This window comes from Populus nigra, chromosome 10, assembly GCF_951802175.1.
Source record: "Populus nigra chromosome 10, ddPopNigr1.1, whole genome shotgun sequence".
Classification (NCBI taxonomy): Eukaryota; Viridiplantae; Streptophyta; class Magnoliopsida; order Malpighiales; family Salicaceae; genus Populus; species Populus nigra.
The window spans coordinates 2565910-2593088 of NC_084861.1; the positions used below are offsets into that span (position 1 = coordinate 2565910).

General features: G+C 35.5%; 4 protein-coding genes and 1 pseudogene across 9 annotated transcripts; 3 read left to right on the forward strand and 2 right to left on the reverse strand.

Moving 5' to 3' along the window:
* Nucleotides 1-2044, forward strand: part of LOC133705189 (receptor-like cytosolic serine/threonine-protein kinase RBK2) — a 2660-nt pseudogene extending 616 nt beyond the window's left edge.
* Nucleotides 2045-4260: 2216 nt separating this feature from the next.
* LOC133704079 (probable prolyl 4-hydroxylase 4) lies at nucleotides 4261-7558 on the forward strand. The gene is made up of 7 exons (XM_062128820.1): nucleotides 4261-4467; nucleotides 4567-4624; nucleotides 4703-4807; nucleotides 4897-4954; nucleotides 6400-6575; nucleotides 6885-6954; nucleotides 7067-7558. The coding sequence occupies exons 1-7, from the start codon at nucleotides 4328-4330 to the stop codon at nucleotides 7360-7362; spliced, it is 903 nt and encodes a 300-aa protein (XP_061984804.1). The 5' UTR covers nucleotides 4261-4327; the 3' UTR covers nucleotides 7363-7558.
* A 3257-nt stretch (nucleotides 7559-10815) lies between these two features.
* LOC133704164 (histidine-containing phosphotransfer protein 1-like) lies at nucleotides 10816-12648 on the forward strand. The gene is made up of 6 exons (XM_062128930.1): nucleotides 10816-11221; nucleotides 11347-11477; nucleotides 11619-11687; nucleotides 11954-12025; nucleotides 12194-12266; nucleotides 12383-12648. Exons 1-6 carry the CDS (start codon nucleotides 11162-11164, stop codon nucleotides 12440-12442), a joined length of 465 nt encoding a protein of 154 aa, XP_061984914.1. The 5' UTR covers nucleotides 10816-11161; the 3' UTR covers nucleotides 12443-12648.
* Nucleotides 12649-13443: 795 nt separating this feature from the next.
* Nucleotides 13444-18853, reverse strand: LOC133704163 (nucleoside hydrolase 3-like). 3 transcript variants are annotated; one of them, XM_062128928.1, is made up of 13 exons: nucleotides 18278-18852; nucleotides 18009-18188; nucleotides 17775-17885; nucleotides 16947-17216; nucleotides 16656-16832; nucleotides 16243-16527; nucleotides 15989-16111; nucleotides 15690-15887; nucleotides 14962-15215; nucleotides 14650-14854; nucleotides 14245-14550; nucleotides 13680-13977; nucleotides 13444-13575 (listed from the first exon to the last, which is right to left on the reverse strand). In XM_062128928.1, the coding sequence occupies exons 1-13, from the start codon at nucleotides 18650-18652 to the stop codon at nucleotides 13565-13567; spliced, it is 2793 nt and encodes a 930-aa protein (XP_061984912.1). In that variant the 5' UTR covers nucleotides 18653-18852; the 3' UTR covers nucleotides 13444-13564. The 3 variants fall into 3 exon arrangements, with proteins under 3 accessions (XP_061984912.1, XP_061984913.1, XP_061984911.1); XM_062128927.1 differs by lacking the exon at nucleotides 13444-13575 and having other exon boundaries at nucleotides 13657-13977; nucleotides 18278-18853; XM_062128929.1 differs by lacking the exons at nucleotides 18009-18188; nucleotides 18278-18852 and having other exon boundaries at nucleotides 16947-17146; nucleotides 17775-17888.
* Nucleotides 18854-19578: 725 nt separating this feature from the next.
* LOC133704344 (nucleoside hydrolase 3) lies at nucleotides 19579-24892 on the reverse strand. Of its 4 annotated transcripts, none has more exons than XM_062129148.1 (14): nucleotides 24819-24892; nucleotides 24514-24595; nucleotides 24188-24418; nucleotides 23549-23728; nucleotides 23230-23340; nucleotides 22585-22920; nucleotides 22327-22503; nucleotides 21919-22203; nucleotides 21611-21733; nucleotides 21298-21495; nucleotides 20939-21192; nucleotides 20627-20831; nucleotides 20219-20527; nucleotides 19579-20015 (listed from the first exon to the last, which is right to left on the reverse strand). In XM_062129148.1, exons 1-14 carry the CDS (start codon nucleotides 24875-24877, stop codon nucleotides 19725-19727), a joined length of 2841 nt encoding a protein of 946 aa, XP_061985132.1. In that variant the 5' UTR covers nucleotides 24878-24892; the 3' UTR covers nucleotides 19579-19724. The 4 variants fall into 4 exon arrangements, with proteins under 4 accessions (XP_061985132.1, XP_061985133.1, XP_061985134.1 ...); XM_062129149.1 differs by lacking the exon at nucleotides 24819-24892 and adding an exon at nucleotides 24706-24789; XM_062129150.1 differs by lacking the exons at nucleotides 24514-24595; nucleotides 24819-24892 and having other exon boundaries at nucleotides 23549-23745; nucleotides 24188-24310.
* Between the last annotated feature and the right edge of the window lie 2287 nt (nucleotides 24893-27179).

Consider the following 27179-nt stretch of genomic DNA (forward strand, 5'->3'; position numbering starts at 1 on the left):
ATGCCACTACAGCTCCTGCCCTTGGCGTGATTTCTTTCGTGTATTAGAAAGGGACCTGCAACGAGCTTTCATACCCTCCCTCCCCTAAAGGAAGGTGTACCAAAGCAAAGTAAAAGGAGAAGTAGAAGCAGAAAATTTAGAGAGGCCATTGTTCCTACTCTAAATTCTCCACTAGACGGTGAATTCTGCCATTTCAAATCTTCATGGAAGAACTTTTCGCTCTCAGAACTCCAGGCTGCAACTGATACTTTTAGCAAAGGTTTATGCTTCTTTCAGAATCTAGATTTACGCTTCTTTTTTTCTTCACTTTCTTGGGTTACGATTCGGAAACTTTATTAGCCAATTCCATGGTTAAGCATGAAACTACTCCAAATGCAATGATCTGTTTTTTATGTAGTTGTACTAGTCTCGATTTCAATATGCTTACGATACCTTGTCTTCCTTTATAAAGAAAAATTGATTGGAGAAGGAAGCTATGCTGAAGTTTACAAAGGGCAATTGGAAGATGGGCAGCTTGTTGCAATTAAACGGCTGACCAAGGCTCACCGGAAGAAATGAATGTTGATTTCTTATCGGAGCTTGGGATTATAGTCCATGTTGACCATCCTAATATTGCTAAAGTGATTGGGTATGGAATTGAAGGAGGAATGCATCTTGTCCTTGAATTGTCCGCCAACGGAGCCTAGCATCTTTACTTTATGGTCTGTTCTATCCTCTCACAACTTTTCCACCATCAATTTGTTTCCTACCAAATGTTTCCAGGCCAAAGGAAAAGCTGAACTGGCGAATCAGATATAAAATGCTCTTGGAACCGCTCAGGGCCTTCTGTATCTTCATGAGTGCCAGAAACTTAATTTCTTGCTGCTGTAATATGCAACACCTAAATCTCCCCTTAATCTCTAACGATTTCGGGCTTGCAAAATGGTTACCAGAGGAGTGGTCTCATCACAACGCATCAAAAATTGAAGGCACATTTGGGTTTGTAATCCAAAACTTGGCATGATCTCTAAATCTTCAAGATATCTTGCCTTGTAATATGATCTCATTTCTTATCTTGACAGCTAACTTCCTCCTGAATTCTTCACGCATGGCATAGTAGATGAGAAGACAAATATTTATGCTTATGGGGTTCTGTTGTTATAGCCCATTACCGTAAGGCAAGCTTTAGATAGTTCACAGCAAAGTCTTGTAATGCGGGTACGTAAGCTTCTTTCTGAGTGGTCGAATTCTTTCAAGTCCGTTGTATTGTATTTCTAGCAAGAATTTATGCAGTTTGGAGCAATGTTGTTGTCAGGCCAAGCCTTTGCTAATGAAAAACAGCATCAAGGAGCTTGTTGATCCAACTCGTGGAGATGCCTATGATTCAGAACAGATGGATCATGTGGCATGTACAGCTTGTATATGCAAAGACCAGTCTCCTTCGGAGAAACCCCAGATGAGCCGAGTATAGTTCTTCCTCTATAAATGCTTCAACAAAGTTCTTATGCGATTATGTTAAAATAAGATTTCCCTGCAGGGTGTAAGGGTTTTAGAAGGAGATGAAAGCAGTTCGATAGAGTTAAAGCTACGACAAGGGTCTAGACACCAAAGGACACCCTCGGTTGCGGATCTGTTTGATGCAGATGAATACAATCCGACAGAGTATCTAAGCCATCTCAATCAACAGATGGTGGTTTTGGTTAACTGTAATGAAAAGTCTGAAGACCACGACCGATCAACAACTGATCGGAATCAACAGAAGGGTGGAGGTGGTTCCTGCCCACACCGAAATTGAATCCATTACCCTTTCTCTCCACACTCTAAATCTTTATTCTGACAGGAATCATAAGCATTGGAGCCAAAACTATGGAACTAGAACAAACAGTTTGGAAGAACAGCGGTAAAACAAAATGAAGCCAGGAAAGGAAATACTTGTTCAGACCATATATTAATCAAACATGTTTCTGTCCTGGAGATGTGTGCTTAGCTACGAGTAGAAGTGCCAAGAACAATTCAAAACTTAATGACATTTCTTTTACTAATCAAAAGTAAAGCAGTTGAACTATTTTCATTGACTTAAACAACAAATTAGTTGCTTAGCTATGAGTCGGAATTTGTTTAACGGTGAGATGTCTCCAGCTAGCCATTGTATTTCAAGAACTAGTTACGAATAACGAATAACATAGCACACCTTTAATTACTAGGGACTTACATAATAACAACAATAACAATAAAAACAAAAAACTGCACAATATATTTTGGGCTCCCAACAATAAACATCGAACAACTATTATTAAAGACCCGAAACACTAAATTCAAATCCTAATCTCACATAAATTTTTGAATTCAATGTTATCACATGCAATATAATATTGTGTTATGACCTTCAAGAAGTCAATATAACACATAGCTTTTCCATTGTTAGCTATGTAAGTACGATGTTAAATTTTCTAGTCAATCATTTGAGGGTGAAAACCTTTTTTACCTATGTCCACAACATCTAACCTTTTAGTATAATGCCTACACAACTTTACTTGTATGTTATAAATAATTGTTTCTCATTATTACTCCATACCATATCAACAACTCCATGCTCTATGAGGTAATTTAATGTGACTGAGATATATAAATACGATCATATAAAATCACAAAACAAATCACATAACATGCATCCTCGTACGCTTTTCTTTATTGTTATCTTTATATGCACTAACATTATGTTGATTAAGAATTAGCCTACATGATTTATGTTTATTTACTTTCTATATGGTTATCATGATCTCATAACATTACATTTTCTTTTCTTTTCTTTTTCTCCCTTCTTTTTTTTGGGTTTTTTTTTTAAAATTTATTTTATTTTTAATTTTATCCTTCAATAATAGATTGGTTTAGAAATGGATTTCATAATTTCTTTTGATATGCTTTTTATAGGGTAATATGTTCTCATGACCCAATTAACAAGTTTAGTTGGTTGAGAATTGATTTTCATGATTTTTTTTATTTGCTTTTTATTAAGTTATCTTTGTCTCGTAACTATGGCATGGGTTTTTCAAGTTTACTTAGGATGACATAATTTGTTTTTCATTTTTTTAAATTGTTTCTTTACCAATTTTATCATTCAACAATTGATTAATTGAGATATGAGCTTGATAATTTCTTTATATTTGCTTTTTATAGGGTAATTAATCATGTTTTCATAAACCATGTCACGAGTTTAATTGGTTGAGAATTGGTCTTCGTGATTTTTTTTTATTTTCTTTCTATTCTATTAGATTATTTCTGTCTCGTAACCTAGATCGTGGGTTTGTCTAATTAACCCAGGATAACTCAAAATATTATTATTTTTTGCTTTTTTAAAATTGTTCATTTTTTTATCTTATCATTCAACAATGAGTTGGGTGAGAAATGAGCTTTATAATTTTTTTTTTCAATTTTTTTATAAGCTAATCTCACTCTCATGACTAAGCTTGGAGGTTTGATTAATTGAAAATTAAGTTTCATGATTTTTTTTATTTGATTTTTATTAAGTTATTATGGTCATATGATCCTGTCGCGTGTTTATCAAGTTTTCACGGATTGATTCAAATTGTTTTTTTTTAATTATCTATTTTTTAATTTTGTTTTTCAACAATGGTTTGGTTTAGAGTCGCCCTTTGTATATTTTTTCAATTTTTTTTATATGAGGTAATCTCAGTTCACATATTTAGCGGGTTCATTTAAGTTGACTCAAGCCGGTATTTTTTTTCGTCTTTCAACTTTTTTTGCTTATTAAGAATTGAGCTTCATGATATATTTCATTTTATTTTTTATAAAACTATCACGCTCTAATAATTAGATCATAAGTTTTGTAAGTTAGTAATGGTTAATCCTGATTGATCCGATATATCATTATATTAATATTAAAAAAATAAAATTATTTGAAATGTCACTTTTTTAATATTTTTAAAAATATCATTTAATATGCATTAAATTTTTTATATATTATTGATTTTTTATATTAAAAAATATATTAATAATATCTTTATATTTTTTATATAATTTTTAAAAAAATAACTCGACTCGCAACGTATAGCTAAGAAAAAAGAATTCAAGAATATTATATATGAATTGGGTCGTGATTTTAACTGGAAGCATGACAAGTCGTGTGAGTTCCTTGCCTTGGTTTTTTTTCTTTTTTTCCGTCCCCTTATTAGATTTTTTAGTGGTGACCCCTAAATATAAAAGAAAAGAACGTCGCCGTTTTGATTCCAAGCAAAACGCATAAATACGAGCCGAGAGTTGGTAAAGGAACTAGAAAAATCAAACATTTTCCCAGGAAATCTCTCTATCCTCTCTTCTCTCAAATTTGATGGCTACCACGATCTACCCTCGCCAGTTCCTGTTTCTACTGTCGATCTTTTCGATTCTCCATAAATCCATCTCTTATCCAGGTACTTCCAGCTCCATCATCAACCCTGCCAAAGTCAAACAAGTCTCTTGGAAGCCAAGGTCTCTCTCTCTCTCTCAGATTTAGAAATTTCACACATTCATCTCCTTAGTGAACCAGAATCTAAAATGAAATTAAAAATAATGACGATGGCTTTGCAGGGCATTTGTGTACGAAGGATTTCTAACAGACTTAGAATGCGATCACTTGATTTCTCTGGTGAGTCCTAATTTAATATATTCAAGAAAACAGTATCTTCTTCTCTTAATTGACTTTTGATTTTTTTGTGAAACTAAGGCCAAATCGGAGTTGAAAAGATCAGCAGTGGCTGATAATGAGAGTGGAAAGAGTAAACTTAGCGAAGTTCGAACCAGTTCTGGAATGTTTATCACTAAAGCAAAGGTTTTGTTTTTTATAGTCCTATTTTTGTAAGATAATTGTCAAATTAAGCCTTATAATTTGCCTTTTATTTTTAATTTATCCTTCTCTAGGATCCAATTGTTGCTGGTATAGAGGACAAGATTGCAACATGGACTTTTCTTCCAAGAGGTGTGCAGTGCACTATAATGAATCTCAGTATCATAATCTTTTGCTTTCATTTTTTGGACTCATGAGTTAACTCTTACTGATTTTTTTAATTTCTCACTCCAACATTCACATACTACAGTGTCAGTTTCAGTTATGAATTCATCACTGTAATTCTTGCTTGTTTAGGAATTTGGGATTGTCTCTGTGCAATTTTATGTGTTTGAACACGGCCGTGCAAGGCTAGGTCTCAATGAGGGCATATTAGGGCCCACACTTGCCCGAAATGTGCCTGCCTTCAAAGCCTGGGCCTTAACTTGCTGCCAAGACCATACCTAGCCTGCACCAAAAGCACTATTTTCCCGCATGTGGGCAAGACTATTGAACGTAAAATGTGTGCTCTTGCATATATTCAATTCTGTTTTACCCTTCATTACCTCTATAAAAATGCATATAAAGCATTTTTGCTCCCAAAAATTCGAGTGGTCGATTGAGCTCAACATTTTGTTTTCAAGTGGAAGTGATGGAATTCTTTCTTGATGTGATTTCTACTTTGCTAAGCATGCACTCCTCTGTCTCTTAAAAATAGATGCCTGGATGCAGGCTTCCAAAGAGAGAAAAACATAATGCCAAGCCCCGCGCCTCTTTAAGGTCATATTGGCATGCTAAAGCTCACTTCACTAGAAGCCTAAAAAGGGGTGTTTCCATTTTCTTTTTCCCTTAATGTTTGTGCCACTTAATAATGATTAAGATTGAGGGGTGCATTTTGTATTAGAAGCCTTATCTTTAAGGAGATTCTTGCTGCTCATTGTGATACATTGTGAAACAGCTTTTGAGTGTCGTAGAGAGCCTATTAGGAAGCTTCTTGGTTACAAACTTGCTTTCAAGATTATGCCTTTCACTTTTGATTCCTAGTGCTATCCAATCTCTAAGATTTTTGTACATTCAAAATCCTAATATTGATTGTCATTGACCTGCGGAGATACTAGGCGGTCATGCTGGAACATGTTTTGGATGCAAGTGATGATAGATGGTTGGGGTTCGGTGGTTCACAAGGGTTAAGGTTTGAAGTTTGTTAAAAAAGGGAAGTTGGATTTAGAATGAGTAAATGATCTGCCAAAGAACTCTCAATTCCAAAGAAAGCCCTGCTTTCAAATACATGAATCATAATTTACTGGTAAAGCAACAAGGAAAAAAAAAGAACGTGAAATTCACTTGAATTTTTGTTGTGGTCTATCATTTAAAGGTTTGTTCTTCCTTGGTATACGGGTTATGAGATCCTGAAGTTACTGTAGTGTTTGCTTCTCTCAGCTGTACTCTTGTGCAAGAAATTATTTACCAAACAAGAAAGATTAACCATCTTTTAATCATATGTAATAATATGTAACATATGCAATAATTAAGATTTTTACTCTTTCCCTCCCTTTTCAACAAATGGCATAACAGTGATCTGTATTTCTTATGGTCAGAGAATGGTGAAGACATACAAGTGTTGAGATATGAGCATGGGCAGAAATATGATCCCCACTACGATTACTTTTCTGACAAGGTTAATATTGCCCGTGGTGGACACCGGGTGGCAACTGTACTCATGTATCTTACAGATGTGGAAAAGGGTGGTGAAACAGTGTTCCCCTCAGCTGAGGTAAGTTCAAGCTCCTTGTCCTTTTTCATTGTGGATACGCTTGTGCTCTTCCAGTTTACAAGAACTTTCAGTTTAACGGTGCTAAAGAATTTGTTTGTCTATAATACCTTCTGGATTTGGCTGTCTGCATGAGACACGTGCTGATAGGCCTAACATATCTCTTGGATTAACTACAATATTGGTTGCATTCACTGACATAATTGGGCAATCACTTCTCTAAAATTGAAGTTAGTAACATTGAGAATGGGAGGCAGAGAGAATACTCTACAAGAATTAACTCAAGTTTTTCAAAAAATGACTTGCTATCAGGAACTTCCCCGTCGTAAAGCTTCTGTTAGTCATGAAGACCTTTCTGAATGTGCAAGGAAAGGAATTGCAGGTGAGCCACCACACAGATTACTAATGGTTTTATAACTTGTATTCCTCGAGTTGCATTTGCACTCAGTTAATGTGTTCCTTTGTCTTCTTGTCCACACCTTGGAAATACTTAGTGAAACCACGTAGAGGGGATGCGCTTCTTTTCTTCAGTCTCTATCCAACTGCTGTTCCAGACATAAGCAGCCTCCACGCAGGGTGCCCTGTGATTGAAGGTGAGAAATGGTCCGCCACAAAGTGGATTCATGTAGACTCATTTGACAAGAACTTGGAAGCTGGTGGGAATTGCACCGATCAGAATGAAAGTTGTGGGAGGTGGGCCGCCCTTGGAGAATGCACGAAAAACGTTGAGTACATGGTTGGATCTTCAGGTCTTCCTGGATATTGTAGGAGGAGTTGTAAGGTATGTTAAGCAGATCACTGTATGCCCTCCACGCTCCATGTATGTTACTTGTGGCTGTGGGTTGTCGATCGTTTGGTGAGCTGTACTTGATTTTTCTTTTCAATTACAATCTTCCACTAGACATTGTTGAAAAATGATCCATTTTGTATTTTACAAGTTGTAATCATGTCCTGACGGATTTAAACGTGATTTTCCTTTCATTGTAGATACCGCCAGCTTCTTAGAAAATGATTGAAATCCCCCCAGATTAATATTTTTTTGGAGGCCAAATCCAGATTATTATTTTTTTTTATCAAACCGATATTGTTTTGTCTTTTTAAAACAAAAACATAAACTGGTTTTCTGATCGGCTTATAGATTAATATGTCGGGTTAAATCCTTAGTGTTTTTTTATAAAACCTGACTCGGTTCAACACATCAGCCTGCTATTCATTTGACCACCCTGACTCAAATGCATAAAAGAAGTCGTGTAACTTTGAGGGGGTGTAGTTCAACTAGTAAAATTTTAGATTTGATTTTTAAAAATTATTAGTTCGAGTTTTATAAATTTTAGGGTCACTAGAAGTTTATATAATAATTAATTTTAGGGTTCATGAGATTAGTAAAGATGCGAATAAGCGGATATAATATTTATTCTGAAGAAGAAGAAGAAGACGTGTTCAGTTCGGATTCCCTTCGTATCAAGAGAGAGTAATGAAAAAGGATGCCCAAATCTCGCATCAGACAATATCCTCAACGATGCATACGAATAATGAAAAAGAGGAGAAGGGAAGAATATGAAGCTTATTAATGATACACACACACACCACCACCATCCCTTGAAACAAAAAACAAAGAGAATAAAATAGGTGAGGATTCTCTCTCCACGTCTGGTGTCACCACCTCACAGGTCACAATGCGAGCAAGCCAAACCGGCCACGTGACATGTGTTTTTTTCTTTCGGCTTTGAGGGAGAGAAAGGGGGCTGGGGCTTGGCCTTCGAGAACTGAGTCGTATCTTTTGTTTTGTCCAGCTGTCCCCTTTCAGATTATGAAAATAATTAATTAAAGCTGGGTGCGTGTCTGGTAAGGTCGATGGTGTTTTTCAGGCACTAAATTAATATTATTTTCTTGTGATCTTACCATTCTCGTGACAAAATATCTATAAATATATTTTTAAAAAATTATTAATTTAATTTTTTTTAGATAAATATACTTAAGGAACACCGAAAGGTAGAAACCAATTAATAATGGAAACAACTAGATCGCAAGAGAATACGTTGACACTTCACAACAATTCAGTTCTTTAGTCAATCCATAATATCTACTGAAAATATATTTAGTTTTAAAAAATTCAACTTTGAAATTTAATCTAAGATCCAATCCAGGTTCTTAGCTGGAAGGATTGATTCAATTATTTTTGCAATCAAATTTTTTAAAAAGTTAGTGAATGATCGGAGTCAATTTGATCATATATTAATTCAAGTTTTTAATCTATTCTCAAATTATTCGATAGCCAGTGGCTTGTCAAGCCTATCCTAATTTTAAATAATAATTAAAAATAAATACGCCTTGTAATTGAAAAATAAAACACGAAAAAGATGAAATAAATTTCAAAGTTTAGCCAACTTGCCAATCATCTTTCTCCACTTTGCTGGTTTAGATGTAGATAATACGGCAATGTTAATTGGCCAACGTTGCTGCGGATCATATTATTTTGGTAAATATTAATGAATTACTTGTATAGCGATTAAAATATTGTTATATTTCTATAAACATAATAATACAAGTTTAATTTTTAAAAAATATATTTATTAAAAAGAACAGTTACAAGCCTCAAATAAAACTAATCTCACCCTTTTAAAAGATGTGAGGATATCAAAATAATTTTTTTTTATTTTAATAAATCTTATAAAAATAATTAACCTTTAAGGATATTATTATTAGGTCCTCAATATATCTATAAATTCTCAATCATACATGCATTCGTTTTTAGTTAACAAAACTATTAAATAGTTGCATAACATTCATATGATTTTACTTTTTTAAAAAAATTATTTATAAGAAACTAGTTAATTCTCTAATTTTTTAATTTGTATAATATAAAATTCACGAGATAAACCAAACTATATAAAAAAAACCCTAAATTTTACTTTTTTCTCTGTAGCCTACCTGAACACATGAAAGATTTTAATTAATTTAATAGGTTTTATAGCGGCAAAGAGAGATTTCATGATTTTTACATAACAATCTAACTATTATGTTTGCTTAAATTAACAAAGAGAATTTATTAATACATTGACAACTAATAGATAAAGATAAAATGTTTGAGAACCACTTGAGATTACCCTAAAAGCAGGGAATTTCTTGAAGTTTGACCTTTTTTTATTTCTTGATCATGTCTCCTTTGAGAGCTTGAGTAAAAATTTGATAGTGGTAACAATGGCGGAATCAATAGCTGATTGATTCATGAAAGTTGTCATGTGAACAACAAAGAAAGTACATGTTATTTTAAGTTTGAATCCTGTAATTGTTAATATAATAGTTATTGGAGGCTTACATGGTCGTTAACTTCAGGATCCATGGAATTAGTCGAGGTACACACAAAGTAGTCCAAACATCTACATTAATAAGAATAATAATAAAAAAAAGAAAAACAACTTGTAATGACTTGATACCTCTACTATGTTTGGTGGACTGGTTACTTGTATTAATTTATGACGCTTAACTTTTTTTTATTTATAATTTAACCATGACAACTCTTATATATAGTTTTGCTTGATGGATAAAAATTTAAATACATATCTTACTTATAGACTTGATTTGAAAATTAACTCGAAAAAAAAATTTGGATTATCAAGTAAACACCTAGAAGATTACCATATAAATTTTAATCTAGATAAGTTTTAATTTGATTGAAAAATTATTAATATTATGAAATTTTAATGATTTAGTTGGCCAATAATATTCATCCAAACTTTACTAGTTTAATATTAATATTTAAAAATAAAAAAATAACATTGATTTAATAAAAAATATTAATTTTATTACTCAACAAGTTGATCTAATAACCGGATAATTTGAGGTTTTTTTGGAGTCAAATTATGGATGAGATACGACAATGATGCTTAAATGTATCAGAAATCCTATAATAAACTCAATCTTTGATAATAGCAATTAAAATTAATTTATTTACTTAAATTTATCTTACTCATGTGGTGTCACCTTTAAGAAGGCCAGAAGAATAAATTTAATCTTAATTAACATGTAAAGTAACGAAAATAAACTGTTGCGTGAAATTAAGCAAAAAAAAAAAGAAGATCTGAGGTCGGAGTCAAATAATTTTAACCAGAACCAATAGTTTTCCACTTTCTACTTTGTAGTGCACATAAAAAATAATTTTATTCTTGAAGGAATGCATTAGCCTTAGCACAAGTAAAGTTAGGATGAAGATGGGGTCAGGTTGAGGTTCCTTCATTTAAATGATGATATAGTAGAAGAGCAAATGTTGTTGGTGGGGCTGTGACTGTGACTGGAATCTGAGTGCGAGCCAAAAAAAAAGATACTGAAAACAGAACATAAGCACAAATCCAGAGAGGAAAGGATAAAGAAAGGTGGCTGTCAATCTCTTAATAACCAAAAAAGCAAGCAAAAATCTCTCCACATTTAATTTTTCCATAGCATTTATGCTCTCCAGTTATTACCCACTTTGATTGTGCAGTAACTCCACAAGATCTGAAAATTTAAGCCACAAAGCTGTGTTTAACCGTAGCTTAAAAACCCACTTTGTTTTTGTGTTCTTCCAACTTTTTAAGAGAGAGGGTCAAAGCATGGAGGTTGGCCAGATGCAGAGAGCATGGGTTGAATATACCAAGTCCTTGTTTAGGGAGGTAGTGCAAAAAAAAATAAAAATGCTGTTAACTTTCTTTAGTCTGTCTCTGTTTTGCTTTTGAGTTTTGTCAGTGTTCGTGTTGGGTTTTCATCTCTGTATGTTCTTTTTTTTGGGTGGATGAAGGGTTTTCTGGATGCCCAGTTTCAACAGCTTCAGCTTCTGCAAGATGAGAGCAACCCGGATTTTGTTGCTGAAGTGGTATCTCTCTTCTTTGAAGATTCAGAGAGGCTTCTGACTGATCTAACCTCTGCCTTGTAAGGAGACTTCCTCTCTCAGACATCTGAAACTGCATGATGTTGATTAAAAGTTTTGAGCTTTCCTTTTGGTTATGGTTGATTCTAGCTAGCTGACTGTATTTTAACTAAATGGGTTTCTTTTTACCTCTCCTTTTATAGAGAACAGCAAAATATAGACTTCAAAAAGGTTGATGCTCATGTTCACCAGTTTAAGGGTAGCAGCTCCAGGTACATGTTTGCTTCCTATACAACTAAAAAAAAAAAAAAGGCGTTCTTGAGGGTTCGTTTTTCTCCATATTGGATATGAAATGCATTGAACCTTACAAAAATAGTTCAGATCTAATACACATGGCCTCGAAATACTAGGCATGGAATTGTTAAAATTGTTTGTTTTTCTTTTTAGTTCATTTTTGTTTGATTTAATAAAGATGAATTCTTCTCTTCAACTCAGTTTTTCGATGATTGATTACAAGATTGGATTTTGTTTTATATAGCATAGGTGCACTGAGAGTTAAAAACGACTGCATCGCCTTTCGCAACTTCTGTGAGGAACAGAACATTGAGGGGTGAGTTTTTTTCTCCTACCGCATTCTCCATATTGTTTTCTTTCATCTTTTCAAATTATTTTCCTAGTTTTTTTTTTCTCATTTAGCAATTGAATCTCAGGATCAGTATTTTCAAGTGAAACAATGTTTAATATTACAATTACAAGTGATTGGTTACTTGGATTGCAGGTGCCTGAGATGCCTGCAGCAATTGAAACATGATTACTATCTTGTGAAGAGCAAGCTTGAAGCTCTAATCAGGGTGAGTAGAGTAATTACTTTTGCTTAATAACATGCTCATTTGTTTAAAGAAATCTAGTTGTTGAATTTCTTTTGTATTCATGTTTTGTTTTTCAAATGAAATGTTTTCCATAACAGTTGGAGCAACAGATCGTGGCAGCTTGCGGGACGATTCCTATGGAAGAATTGAGTTCTTAAGGCTAACAATTCAATGCAAGGAAAGCTGCAACTAAAAGTGGGAGGATTACTGTAGAGAAGCTTTTTTGGGTTTTTCGCGTTCTACTACTCTCACTGGAAGGTTCTGTTTAACTAATGAGATTGTGCTTGTATTAATTCATGAAGATAAGTCCCATGAACTACAACTTATCATTATGTGCTTCAATCCAGACAACCATTGCTCTTCATGCTTCTCTTTTATTTACCATCTTTTTCTTTGTTCTTCATGCTAGACAATCTAATGGTTTTGACTGCTGATTATTATATTTCAAGAGCTGCATCCGATATGATTTCTTGACATGGATTCTTGTTCATGCAATATTTCCAGAGGTTAATGTGGATACAGTAATCACTGCAAGATCATTTATTTGACAGGATTTAGGCAACTTGATTTTGGGTTTTAGGGACGTTATTTTTTGGTCTTAATCTACAACTTACAAGCTGGTTTACACTGAGTGACAGTATTTTTAACAGGCAGAGGCATTTATCTTTCAATCAAGTGCAATATTGGTGTTGTTTGTAGAAGTAAGAAAACCCCATTTCCTAATTAATTAAAAATTGGTTTCTCATTGTCACCGTAGTAATTTTTGCAATCTGTACGCTCAGTTTGATACTGAAGATCTTATATGAAATCAACTGGAAAGATTTTGATTTTTAAGGTCAACTGTAATCTGTTGAGGCTGTCTCTTCTGTCTGCTGCGAAGCAATGGACACAAACGTGGAGGTTAGTTGTGATAAAAAAAAAAAATACTACCCAGGTTTTGTTGCCGTTGCCGTTTAGTCTCCAAGTAGAGGACCGACCACCATCACCAAACATCTTGGTCTCTGCTTCTGTTTGGTAGAACGAAAGAGAAGGAAAATTGTTTTGACAGCTGAATATTTTTATGTGTCTCCAACTAAACATGTTTATGTTTTTATTATATCTGTTTTAAAATTCTAACCTAACACAACCTTTTACAAATATTTTGTTCCAAGAAAAGATAGAACCCAAATTTTCAATGTATATATTCACTGTTTCCCTACAAGTTTACAGGCACTTTATTTTTTTTCCATTATTCCAAGTACAGAACAGCAGAACTAATAATTTCTGCATGAGTTATTGGTCTAGTGAAATCCTGCACACAGAAGAGTTTAAGCATACAATTAAAAACATATCTGAGTTAAAAAAAAAACCATTTCGTGCTGTCTGGAAATAATTAGCCCCATAAACTAAGCTTACCTCTGGTTAAATTTAGCGGCACGCTCCAATTTCTTCTCTGCTCATCAACGCTTCCTATGACAGCAGATTGTTCCTTGCTGCCCAGCTGCTCTGTGAAAAGATCGTAATATGCTCCAAGGTCTACTTTCTCCACTATTTTAACCAATCTTCCTTGTTTTTCATCAATTACCATTCGTCCATCCTCTGATTCAACACCTTCAGCAAGGACCTTGATGGGTTTGACTCGGAATGTTGGGTCCAGCTTCGAAAAATTACCAGCTAACACTACTGCACCAAGGATTTCCCCTAAGAAGGTATCCTGCAGTGTAATATCATTTAGCAATAGCAGCTAAAGATTCTCCATCAGAGAACGATCAAAGATACTCCATGTATTCAACAACATTCACTTGTAAATCTTAAGCTCTCGAAAATGCAGAAAGTCTACGAAACAGTTTCAATTACACGTTGTGTAAAATGCTGATTCTGGTCAGACAGTAAAAAACAGGAACCAAAATGATAGCAATGCATTTCTTCTAGGATTATGATGTTCAGAAGTACTGATACATGCTAAGATTAGAACCCTTACCATTTGTTGATATCTACGATGAGTTTCTTTCAAGTGGTAAAGCCTTGATAGCAAACGCTGCGCAAACAATGCCTCGGGTGTTGTGTTAATCTTGCGTAGCCTTTCTAGGATCTCTGGAAAGGAACTGACTCTGCGTTGGACGCCGAGTGGAATTAGCGTGATGTCAAGTGAAGACTCAAAGACTGTCTTAGCAGCCAAGGGGTCAAGAAACATATTCAGTTCTGTATAGTCATTAAGATCGATGTTCGGAACATTTCCTTTATCTGTTTTACTATGGCTGATATGTCCTCCGACAACATAGACCTCCTGCAATGACATTTGAAACATCATAACGATGTGTACCACCACTGCGTGGCACAACATTAGTTGCAAGTTACTTGAAAATAGCAGATCAAGTCCACTTACCTGAATCACAGAGCTTGTGTTATTCTCATTCTGTATTATCTTGGCTAAACTGGTCAAGGGACCATTGGTCAATATGGTAATCTTGGATCCTGGATCCAATGTTCTTACAATGGAATCCCAGATTTCCAGTGCTAGAGGCTGCCTGAGCTCAGGGTGATCTGTGTCGCGAGGAGCTCCATATTTTACAGAATTTTCTGCAGTATACCTTGAGAAGAAAAGTAAGCCCTCGATATTTGAGTCCCGAATAAAGCAAGATCACGGTTCAAATAAGAGGAAAGAAAAGGCATCAACATCTATGGAGGGAAATTATACCTTCTAGGGCTTCGCGGTAAATCACGAGCAAGCCCATAGAGAGTGTCCGAGTCTAAAAGTCCACCACTCCCGTGAGGGATGGCCTTAAGGTACTTGCAGTCTCCAACCGCAGAGAAAACAGGATCAGACTGGTTCATTGCAAATACATCTCCTAGACCAACTGGAATATCATCACGGCCCATCATATGCAAAAAATCATAAACAATGTCTATCGTTGCAGCATTTGCCCATCCTGTTGGACTTACAATGATTCCCTGGATGAAATGACCAAGAGGATATGACATTAGACCCACTGCTTTCGACAGGAGGGAAAGAGAACAGAAAAAGGCACCATAGTTGTGTTTTGTACAACTGGAACCAATGTGTTGGTAGACAGAAAAAGGCACCATAGTTGTGTTTTGTACAACTGGAACCAATGTGTTGGTAGTCGCAAGTATAATTATTAAACCCAACACAACTCTAACTCTAGGGGGTAACTCGAAGACAATTCTATAGAATAACTCGACAAACCTAATCTGGTCTTAGCTGGTCGGTTTCAACATTGACTTGTTTAAATTGGCTAAGGAATTTTTTTAAAAGAACAAAACAATGTCTTTTTGATAAGAAATGATTGAACCAGGTTGACCTAACAACTCAATGATCTTGGTCCTTTTTCAGGTTAGATCCCGAGCTGGTTTTGACAAGCAGAGCTAATTGTATATGCTTGTTGGAAAATTGAAGTCACTTACCTTGACGTTGATCTCTTCTACAGGCACTTTAAGGAGATAGAATAAAGCCAGGAAATCTCCAACACTCATATCCATATCAAAGACAACAGGCTTCCCCAGTCCTTTGGTTCCAAAGTCTGGCCTGTAAAGAACTTCCTTGTAATGAGGAAATTGAGTGGTAAAATTAAACCTCCCAGATTGTTGAGGGTCATTCAGGGCCTGTTTTACCATTGCATTAGATTTTGTTGGTCTAGAGTTAAGGAATAAGCAAAAAGAATTTTAGATTCAGAAGAACAAGATTAATGCCTTGGTGAACTCACATCCAAGAAGCTCTTGTAGAATGCTCTGTCAAGTGTGCTATTCCTGTCAGGATTAGGCTTCGCTCTCGTAGCAACACGAACACGCACTGCCTCTGCACCACTTACCTCCTTTGTATAGCCATCCTATATCGACCATTATGTTGCATCAGAAGGCCAGTTAACATTTCGGAAAGGAAATTACAAGGTAAATCCTTAAAGAAATGATACATCTTTCTCTTACAGAAGATGGCATGCAGGGGTCCTAGAAAGATTACCTCACACCGCCCTTTCCCATTCTCCCCAAGGCAAAGAGGATCTCGAAGGCTTGTCTGCACATGACCACTGTGCACTCCGCCTTTCGTCAGATTAAACCTTGGGACTTCACGGTGGTAAAAGAATGGATTCGAGCTATCACTTATCCCAAAAGGTTCATTTGAAGTCACTACTGTTATGTTCATGTACTCCATTTCAGCAAATTCATTTTCTCCATCTCGGTTTTGCGAGTTACGCATGGTAGAAACTGCTACACCAGCTGCGAAGGTGTCCCACATGTAATGGCTCTGCAAAATATCTTGTCAGGCACTGAAACACACATCCCATCGACAATCGTATAAAGGAAACTGTCACTTGCTGCTGAGGAATCTTGAAGAAGAAGAACAAAACGAAAAGGAAGATACGGAAGGATTACAGTGTAAAAGTGGTCGTCAGTCCGAGTGTCACGAGTCATTTTCAAGGACCGGAAGCAGTATTGTGCCTCGTAGGTGTGCTGGTTCTGCTCAAATGCCTTGAAGAAATTCTCATTTGTAGGAATGGTATTGGTTGCATCGAGGGGCACAAGGGTGAGAGGAATTCCAGAATGTAAAACCTAGAAGCAAATTTGCGTACTCTCCATTAATAATCACAGGCAACAATTCTTATTTATTACCTAGCTAATATATATATATATATATTTGTTTTTGTTTATTAATTAATTAAATACCTGGTATGCAGCAAAAGGATCTGCAAATATATTAAATTCAGCAAAAGGATTACTATAGAGGTCTGCAAACAGATTGCCGTCTGACCTCACGGCCCCACCCATCACGTATATATGCTCAATATTGTTCTTCAGATGTGGATTGTTCATAAGAAAAACGCCAATATTTGTATGAGCTCCTGTAATTAAAACAGTAATAGGACCTGCAGATATCTTTTCTGTCAGCACTTGTTGGGCGGTTGGCTGTTCAAGAGGAGAATATTTCCTGCTGCCCTGGTTAATTTATCAACAAAATTATATATATATATATATATATATAAAAGGAACTAATTCTTTTGTTCATTTTAAGAACTAATTAGTTTATTTTATAATTATTTCTCAAAAATAAAATTAATTTGCTATTCTCAAGTCGTAGAAATAACAATTATATTGAATTTCAAAAAAGAATAAACAAATAATTTATTTAAGAAATATTTCAATCATATTCATAAATAAAATAATTAACTTGTTTCGCTTTATTAATTGAATTTTATTTGATTAGTTCCATAAATAAACAAGTCATATATGAATTAAGAAATTAAATTTAATAATATCATAAAAATCAATATCATTAAAGCCATTTACTAAATATTGATTATGATTTTCAAAAGGCAGCTAAAAATGATTTGTTTATTTATTTCATTCAATTATTTCCATCAGTAAAGTAAATAGGAAAGCAATATCCCATGTCTATACCAGAAGCAAACTCGGCTCATGTTTGTTTAAGATTAGATAAATGATTTTCATGCCGCAGCGCGCCGCAATTCAAATGGGCTCTGACTAATTCTGTACCTGTGGCAGAAATGCTCTCCGTAAGCCGTAGTTAGAATCAAGATCCAGCCGTCCTCTAGGGCCAACAGGAATAGCTTGTCTGTATCTACAACCTCCTGCTGTTGACTTCCCCTGAGTGATATCATACAGCCTCAGGTATCATTGAGTCCATAAATTCACAGACAACGAAAGAATAGTAAAAATTGCAGTGAAATCTAGCAGAAGATCATGAGGGGGGCACAGTGGAAGACCGACCTGTTCAACTATAGGAAGAAAACCACCAACATCTGGGAATATGTCGCCATCTTCTGCTATTCCACCCTCACCTCCCATCCCAACAGACACATCGTCACGGCCCATCATGTAAAGAATGTCATAGATTTGGCTCACACCATGCCCTGCATCTGTCCATGAGTTCGTGTTCACAGTGACTGCCTGGAGCAAGAATAGAGCAGACTGATGATCAAAGCAGACTCGATTGATGTAATTTGTTAAACACATACTTGATCAATTGACAGACTGACCTCCAATCCAAATCGTGATCTGTTGAGCTTCAAGAGGTAGAAAAGAGCGAAGACATCATCAGTATCGACATCTGTGTCCAAAAGAATACGGTGTGCCTTTCCCTCTGCATGGCACAGATGATTAAATCCAACAAGTGCGATAGTATTAATCAATGCTAAGAGCACCCAGAGATTCTTCTGCTGGATCATTCTCTCCTCCGATTCACGATATATTTTACTGATCAAGTTCCATTCTTTGAAAAACAAACAAGAGACTAGGTAGACTAGATCGCTATATATAGGCGTTTTGATAGATTTCTCAGTAATTATGATGGCTACAGATATCCGATTTTGTTCTAAAGAATTTATGTAATTAAACATCTTCCTACCATGCATGCACCTTCCTTTTTCAAAGATGCGTGCATTAATTTTTTCTCCGCCATATTTAGCGCTATTTTTCCTCCCTCCTTGATTTCTGGTAAGAGATATCTTGGATTGCCTTGCGTTAGTCAACCGATACTAAATTTATTTAAAAAATAATCTCTGGGATACATTTAGTGTGGTCAAATCCCAACAAATAATTCAAAGCGGTTAAAGAACCATCTCAACCCAATAGCTTAAACTGTTAGGTAAAGTCTCAAGATATGATTTATATTATTCTATAACATACCCCCTCAAATGAAAACCCTTTGAGCTTGAAACTTGCACAGACTCATATTACTTTGTGCTTAATTTTTATCAAATAAATAGAGATGTTGAGATTCGAACTCGTGACCGCTTGGTCATCAAGGCTTTGATACCATGTCAAAGAACCATCTCAACCCAATAGCTTAAATTGTTAGGTAAAATCTCAAGATATGATTTATATTATTCTCTAACAAAAATAATAATATATATATGGATAAAATATATTTTTTCCAGTTTTTACCATAGAATAGATTTGCCCCATTTCTCAAAAAAAAGAAAAAAAAAAGAATCTAGCTTCGTCACTAAAGATATTTTCCAAATTCCAAGCACTGGATACGTGCACAAACATCATAATATGAAATAGCAAGCAGGTAAAATCTGAGTAGAGAAGGGGGAAGAAGAAAATAGTCTTCTTAGCTATTGTGCCATTTGAAAGTTCATCCTATAAGAAGATTTCAAAGACATTCATCAAAATCTTGATTTAAAACTTAGAACACATGGTTTCCAAATGCGAATTCACAGGTTTAAAATACTTTTTTGCTCCGACAAAAGAAAGCACCCATTTTTTCAATGTATACCTTCAATTTTCTACTATATAATCTACCTTTTTTTTGTTTCTCTTTCAATGTGCTAAGTACAAAACAGAAAGAATTATTTTTGCAGGAAATACGATTGATCCAGTGAAATCCTCCACTAATAACAGTATTAAAAATAAAAAATCATTTACTGCTGTCAGGGTATAATGTTCAGACCAATGTATCAGTAAGGAGACCCATCTGATTCAATTTGGTGGCACACCCCAAATTCTTCTCTGTTCACCAAAGCTTCCAACGACAGCAGATTGCTTCTTAACGGCAAGTCGCTTCGCGAAAAGATCATAATGTGCCTCAAGCTCTACATTCTCCAATATCTTGACAAATTTTCCTTGTTTTTCATCAATCACAACTTGTCCATCTTTCGATTCATCACCTTCAGCAAGGATCATGATAGGTTTGGCTAGCCAGATTGGCTCAAGCTTGGAATGATCCCCAGCTAAGACTACTGCACCAAGGATTTCGCCCAAGAATGTATCCTGCAGAGCAAGCTCATTCAGTAGTGGCAGCTAAAAGACTCTCTCCTTTAGAGAAGGATCAAGCATACTCCCCGGACACAACTATTGTCTCTTAGCAAACAAATTTAAGCCCTTCAATATTCAGAAAGTCTATGAAATGATCCAGTTACTATCTATAACCAATATAAAGGTGCTTTCCTTCAGGCTAAGATTAGAATCCTTACCATGTGATGATATCTGTGATGAGTTTCTTTCAGGCGGTAAAGCCTTGATAGCAAACGCTGCACAAACAATTCCTCAGGTGTTCTTTTTGTCTTGCTGCGTAAACTTCTTAGGATCTTAGGAAAGGAACTGACTCTGCGTTGGACGCCGAGTGGAATTAGCGTGATGTCAAGTGATGACTCGAAAACTGTCTTAGCAGCCAAGGGATCAAGAAACATATTTAGTTCTGTATACTCATTACTATCAATAGTCAAAACATTTCCTTTGTCTGTATCACTATGGCTGATATGTCCTCCAACAACATAAACATCCTGCGATGACATATGAAACATCATGAGCATGTGTACCACCACCGCGTGGCACAGCATTAGTTGCTAGTTACTTGAAAATAGCAGATCAAGTCCACTTACCTGAATCACAGAGCTTGTGTTATTCTCATTCTGTATTATCTTGGCTAAACTGGTCAAGGGACCATTGGTCAATATGGTAATCTTGGATCCTGGATCCAATGTCCTTACAATGGAATCCCAGATTTCCAGTGCTAGAGGCTGCCTGAGCTCAGGGTGATCTGTGTCGCGAGGAGCTCCATATTTTACAGAATTTTCTGCAGTATACCTTGAGAAGAAAAATAAGCCTTCGATATTTGAGTCCCGAATAAAGCAAGATCACGGTTCAAATAAGAGGAAAGAAAAGGCATCAACATCTATGGAGGGAAATTATACCTTCTAGGGCTTCGCGGTAAATCACGAGCAAGCCCATAGAGAGTGTCCGAGTCTAAAAGTCCACCACTCCCGTGAGGGATGGCCTTAAGGTACTTGCAGTCTCCAACCGCAGAGAAAATTGGATCAGACTGGTTCATTGCAAATATCTCTCCTAGACCAACTGGAATATCATCGCGACCCATCATGTGCAATAAATCGTAAACAATATCTATTGTTGCAGCATTTGCCCAGCCTACTGGAGTTACAATTATCGCCTGAAATAAAAATGGTAACTAGAGTTGTAGTCTTTCGAACTTGGCTTTTACAGGACTAATAGCACATGCCTGCTGTAAAGAATCTGGAAAATTGAAAGCACTTGCCTTGAGGTTGATTATTTCTACTGGCACTTTAAGGAGATAGAATAAAGCCAGAAAATCCCCTGCGCTCATATCCATATCGAAGACAACAGGTTTCCCTAGTCTTTTGGTTCCGAAGTCTGGTTTGTAGAAAACTTTCTTGTAATGAGGAAATTGTGTAGTAAAATTGAACCTTCCAGTCTGATGAGGATGGTTAAGAACCTGTATACACGAAAACGTTTGTTAGTATATCATTGGAAGATATCTAAAGTGATACATCAGAAACAATTATAAACACTGATGATTATATAGAGAAACAATGCTTGAATGAACTTACATCCAAAAAGCTCTTGAAGTATGCTCTGTCAAGGATGCTATTACTGTCCGGATTAGGCTTTGCTCTTGTAGCAACAAGAACACGTACTCCATCTGAACTGGTTACCTCCTCTGTGTAGCCGTCCTACATTTAAAGATTTGAATATAATTAAACAAGCAAGCGACTGAAATTGATTTTCCTAGTGCCAAAGCCATTGGATTGAAGAAAACAAGCAACATCTTTGTTGGGTGAGATGAAAAAAATAATGATAGATGGTCTTTTAAGAACACGATTTGGCTGGTGTGTTTCCACCAAAGAAAGCGATTTACCTTGCATCTCCCTTTCCCATTTTGCACAATGCAAAATGGATCTCGAAGACCAGTCTGAACATGACCACTGTGCACTCCTCCTTTCACTAGATTAAACTTTGGAACCTTACGGTCATTAAAGAATGGATTCGATCCGTCATTTATCCCATAAGGTTCATTTGAAGTCACCACAGTTATGTTCATATACTCCATTTCTGCAAATTCATTTTCTCCATTTTGGTTATGCAAAGTACGCATGATAGAAACTGCTACACCTGACGTGAAGGAGTCCCACATGAAATAGCTCTGCAAAAGATGTATTAAGATTTATGATCATAAAAGTTTTAGTTCTCCCTTGCCGCACGAAAAGATATATATGACATTTCATATAAGGTTTCAATTGGTAAAAGTTCTTGAAACAAGCATTACAGTATAGAATTGGTCATCAAACCAAGTGTCACGAGCCATTTTCAAGGACTGAAAGCAGTATTGTGCCTCGTATGTGTGCTGGTTTTGCTCAAATGCCTCAAAGAAATTCTCATTTATTGGAATGGTATTTGTTGCATCAAGGGGCACAAGGGTGACTGGAATTCCAGAATGAAACACCTGAATTAAAAGCAAATGTGTCATCGTAGAATGCAGCCATTCTTTGTATCTAGAAGTATCCAAAGTCTATTCTTGGTTTACCTGGTATGCAGCAAAAGGATCACCAAAGATATTGAATTCACCATAAGGGTTGCTAGTGTAGTCAGTGAACAGATTACCAGGGTTACCACACTGTCTTGGTTGGCATGATGAACTTGCATTATTGGGGCAACAACCAGTTGGATTTTTTGACCTCACACCACCGCCCATCACATATATATGCTGGATATTCTTCTTGAGATGTGGATTCTTCATAAGAAAAATCCCAATATTTGTATGAGCTCCTATTATGAAAATGGTAATAGGACCTGCAGATACTTTCTCAATCAGCACTTGCTGGGCAGTAGGCTGTTGAAGAGGAGAATACCCCCTGCTGCCCTGGTTCATGAACAAATGTATGTGACATATATGAATATAATGTTATTGGGAGGAGCGTTAAAGAGCAGATCTTCAAATTCAACTGTAAATACAACAAATGCTAAGCTCGTGGATTCAGTTCCACAGGAAATTCTTGTTGACAAAAGGAGAAACCACATACCTGCTAGATAGTGATTTAACATATTGTTCTGAATAATCAATCCAAACAAAATACACTGCATGCAGTGTGTGGAGTGCGCGCGCGTGTGAAAGAGAATAATCTGCTTAAACTGCAGTTGAAAACTACAAGCAACTCAACCAAATTTGTACCTGAGGCAGGAATGCTTTCCTTATGCCATAGTTAGAATCAATATCTAGCCGTCCTCCTAGACCAACAGGAATAGCTTGTCTGTATCTACAACCTCCTGCAGTTGCATTTCCCTGATATGAAGTCTTAGACATCAATACCAGTGTACCATGTCGATAAACATAATCATAGAAAACGAGAGATTAGTGAATATCTCAAAGAAATTGTCTTTAAGTTGACTTCCCTAAGCATGTATTAGCAAATCAAATCGTCATAAAAGTACAACTTGATCAAAAGAAAAGGATACCATCTTTAAATGCAGAAGAGGGTAGTTGAACGCACCTGTTCAACTATAGGAAGATAACCACCAACATCCGGAAGTATGTGACCATCTTCTTTTATTCCACCCTCACCTCCCATTCCAACAGATAAATCGTCACGACCCATCATGTAAAGAATGTCATAGATTTGGTTCACGGCATGCCCTGCATCAGTCCATGCATTTGTGTTGATAGTGACTGCCTGGACTAAGGCAATAACTGCCAATGTTATCAAGTGTTCATGAAACTATATATATCTTGGAGCAGGCAAAAAATCTTGAAAAGGAAAAATGCAGGCCTTGTCAAAGATATCAGAAACTGCATTGTTACTAAAAGATATATAATAATTCTGTTGTAATTCCAGGAAACTAGGCTCTAAAGTCATATTTTAAGCATCCAGATGAGCTCTATTTAGGATTAAAAGGTGCTTCGACTACTTGGCCATTTCAGAGAATGAAAAGAATTCTCTGATCCAACTATCTAATAATTCTGATGTGATCAAAGAGAGAAGAAAACTATTTAATGATTCTAGAATCAAGGCAAAACTCAGCCCTGAGCTAACAACTTTTCCATTGATCATATGCAGCTTAACTTTTATGCAACAGATCCAAAAGCTGGAAAATGAATGTACAACAGATACAAGAAAAGCAAAAGGACTCACCTCCAATTCAAATTCTGATCTGTTAAGCTTCAAGAGGTACAAAAGAGCGAAGAAATCATCAGTATCAACATCTGTATCCAAAAGAATCCGATGTGGCTTTCCCCCATCAGTGCACAGACTAGCTCTAGCAAGTTCAAGAACATTAATCAACACTACAACTGCCAAAAGATATCTCCGCAACATTTTTTCTCTGTTCCAATCACAATCCTCAAAGTCTCTTCCCTCCAAAAACTACAGAAAATACAAACTGTTACATCCATTCCATACCTTAAAACAAGAAAAACAAATACATAAAAACATGATAGCAAAAAGCACAGTACTCTTACTGAATATAATGGAGGCCGTAAAACAAAGAGGTGAGAGCACACAGACGGGAGACAAGGACTTGAAGGTTTAGCTAACTGGTGTCTGAAATGGTTTTAAAGGTGAGATTCACATGTGAAAAAGCATTGACAAGACTAATTCTGTGAGCAGCAGCAAGAGAAGAGACAAAGAAGATGCAATTATGTCTTCATTACCAGTACTATAATAGATTCTTGGACCTTTTGCCATCACAAGAGATTAAAAAAAAGAAAAAAAAAAAGAAGATAAGAGTATCAGTAACAAAATATGGAAGAGTCAAATTCCATACATGTAGTAGGTAGCTATCATGGGCTGAGTCAAATTAATTATGTCATCTTTTGTTACCATGTGAGATCACTGCTAATGTTCTATTCATGATTTTGTATGATTATATATATCTTGACATGACTTTTCACTGATTTTAACTTTACCTGCTTTCTCTCTAAATCAAGATTTTGTATTATTATTATTATTTCCAAGAAAGGGCTGGCAGACATAATTCTTGTATTGAATTCTCTCATTTCCAGGGAAGAAAAAAACCATTGGTCATGTCTAATTTCACAGTTAATTTTACCGGTGTAGATCAAGGTAAAAGAAAAGAAAAGAAAAGGTGTCAAGTAAATAAATCACTGCTCTCTTGGCATGAAAAAACTGCAGAGCCAGGTAATAGAATGTTGCACCTCGCAAGTCTTTTTTGCTAGACCTGAACTAGCTGTGGAACTCCATTAAGCCACTGCGAATCCACCATGGGGTGGTAAAAGCTAGAGAAGAAACGGTGTGAATGCACTGTTGTCGGCAAGATAATCATGCCGCAAAAACATTTCTATATATATTGTCAATGAGCTAGTATGATCGGAATTCTTTTGGTGTAAGGTGTGCTTTGACTTGTGATTTTTATTTTGCTGGTTCCTTTCTTATTTTATAATTTTCTTTGATCCTTCCTGACAAATTCAGCTGTGGGTGCTCCATCTCGTTGGCCTTGTATGCGGCCGCGTTATGGCTCGGTGAACGGATAGAGACTGGATTTAATTTGACCATTCACACTTTAAGGGAACATGTACACAATTATATTTGTTTATAATAATCAACAATTTGTATCAATTATTTATTATATATTTTAGAGTTCTACGTAGATCAAGGTCCGATCAAGTATCAACAACGTACCTATATTTTTTTCAAAAGGATAAAAAGATTTTAAAAAATTGAAGTGATGTATTGTTAATTTGTAGAGTTGACCCAAATAAATTGATTTATGTTTGTTTTTCTGTTTTAAAAGTGTTTTTTAAAAAATTTACAAGTTTTTTTTGCTTCAAATTAATATGTTTTGATGTTTTTAGATTATTTTGATGCATTGATATCAAAAATAATTTTTAAAAAATAAAAAAATATTATCTTTATATATTTTTAAGTAAAAAACATTTTGAAAAGTAATCACAACCACACTCTAAAACATGGAGTTTTGAATTGACCAACTAGATAAAGATTATTTATTTATTTATTTATTTATATTTTCAAATCCATAAATATTTTATATTAAATAAAAAAGTTAACGATGCATTATAAATGATAGTATAGCTATAAATTAACTCAGATATCATTGTATTTAAAAAATATATAAAAATACATTTTTAATGAAAAAACCTATTACTAAAAGCATTTAACAAGTGACATATTAAAAAATAGATAAATCAACAATTTGGATTGATTGCTATCTCTTTTAAATAACAAAGCAAGGAAAACAAATTATTTCTGTCCTGTCACAATCTTCTCTCTTTTTTTTTTTTTCTGACACAAGGAAAAGACAAGAACTGACCTTGATGGGTAATAAATAATCTTTATTTCTTTGTTTTTATGATGCAATCCGAGAAAAGTAGGCGTGGGGCCTCCGTTAAAAGTCCCAGGATTCATTATGCCACGTTGTCCACAGGAGACACGTACTATAATTTGACAAGGCGATGCTTAATCTGTGGGGCCCAAGTCCAAAACACCTCAGCAAAAATCCTGACATCGACTGGCAATCCGAAGACTTTGTGCGCTCCTACGTAGGCATGTCGTTTTGTTATGCGTTTCCCACGTGGATTGTCCGTTTTGTTTTTTCGGTTTTGGCGGTTGGAGTTGAAGAGACTTGAACGGCCCTTTGATTGTTATCATGGAGGGAATATCACATACGTATTAAAGTATCAATAAATAAATAAATTAATATATGTTCTTAATGCCCATTTAGGATAAAATAAAATAATTTGTTTTCTGTGTCCGATAGGATGATTGCACGACTTGTAAATTATGATCGCCGAATGATCCCTATACTTCACTCTTGTCGGCCAATCGAAGAGTGATGAATTCAAAAATTATATATTTTTCTTGCTTTAATTACAAGAACAGATTCAGACTTCAAGAACAAAAAAAAAAAAACTAGGAAATTAAATTAAATTATCTACTCAGCCATGCCTGGAACGACTGAGAATCTTGCCGACCACCACGTCTAGAAGATTAGGAAGGCCGGCATGCAGGATATTTAACTTGAAATTAGAGATTCTCTCCTCTTGATAATAATAATTAAGTTAAATAAGAGGATCGCCGACTGTATAATCAGAAATTAATCCTATGCTGTCAAGAACAATGAAATTAAGAAACAAAAAGATTACGAAGT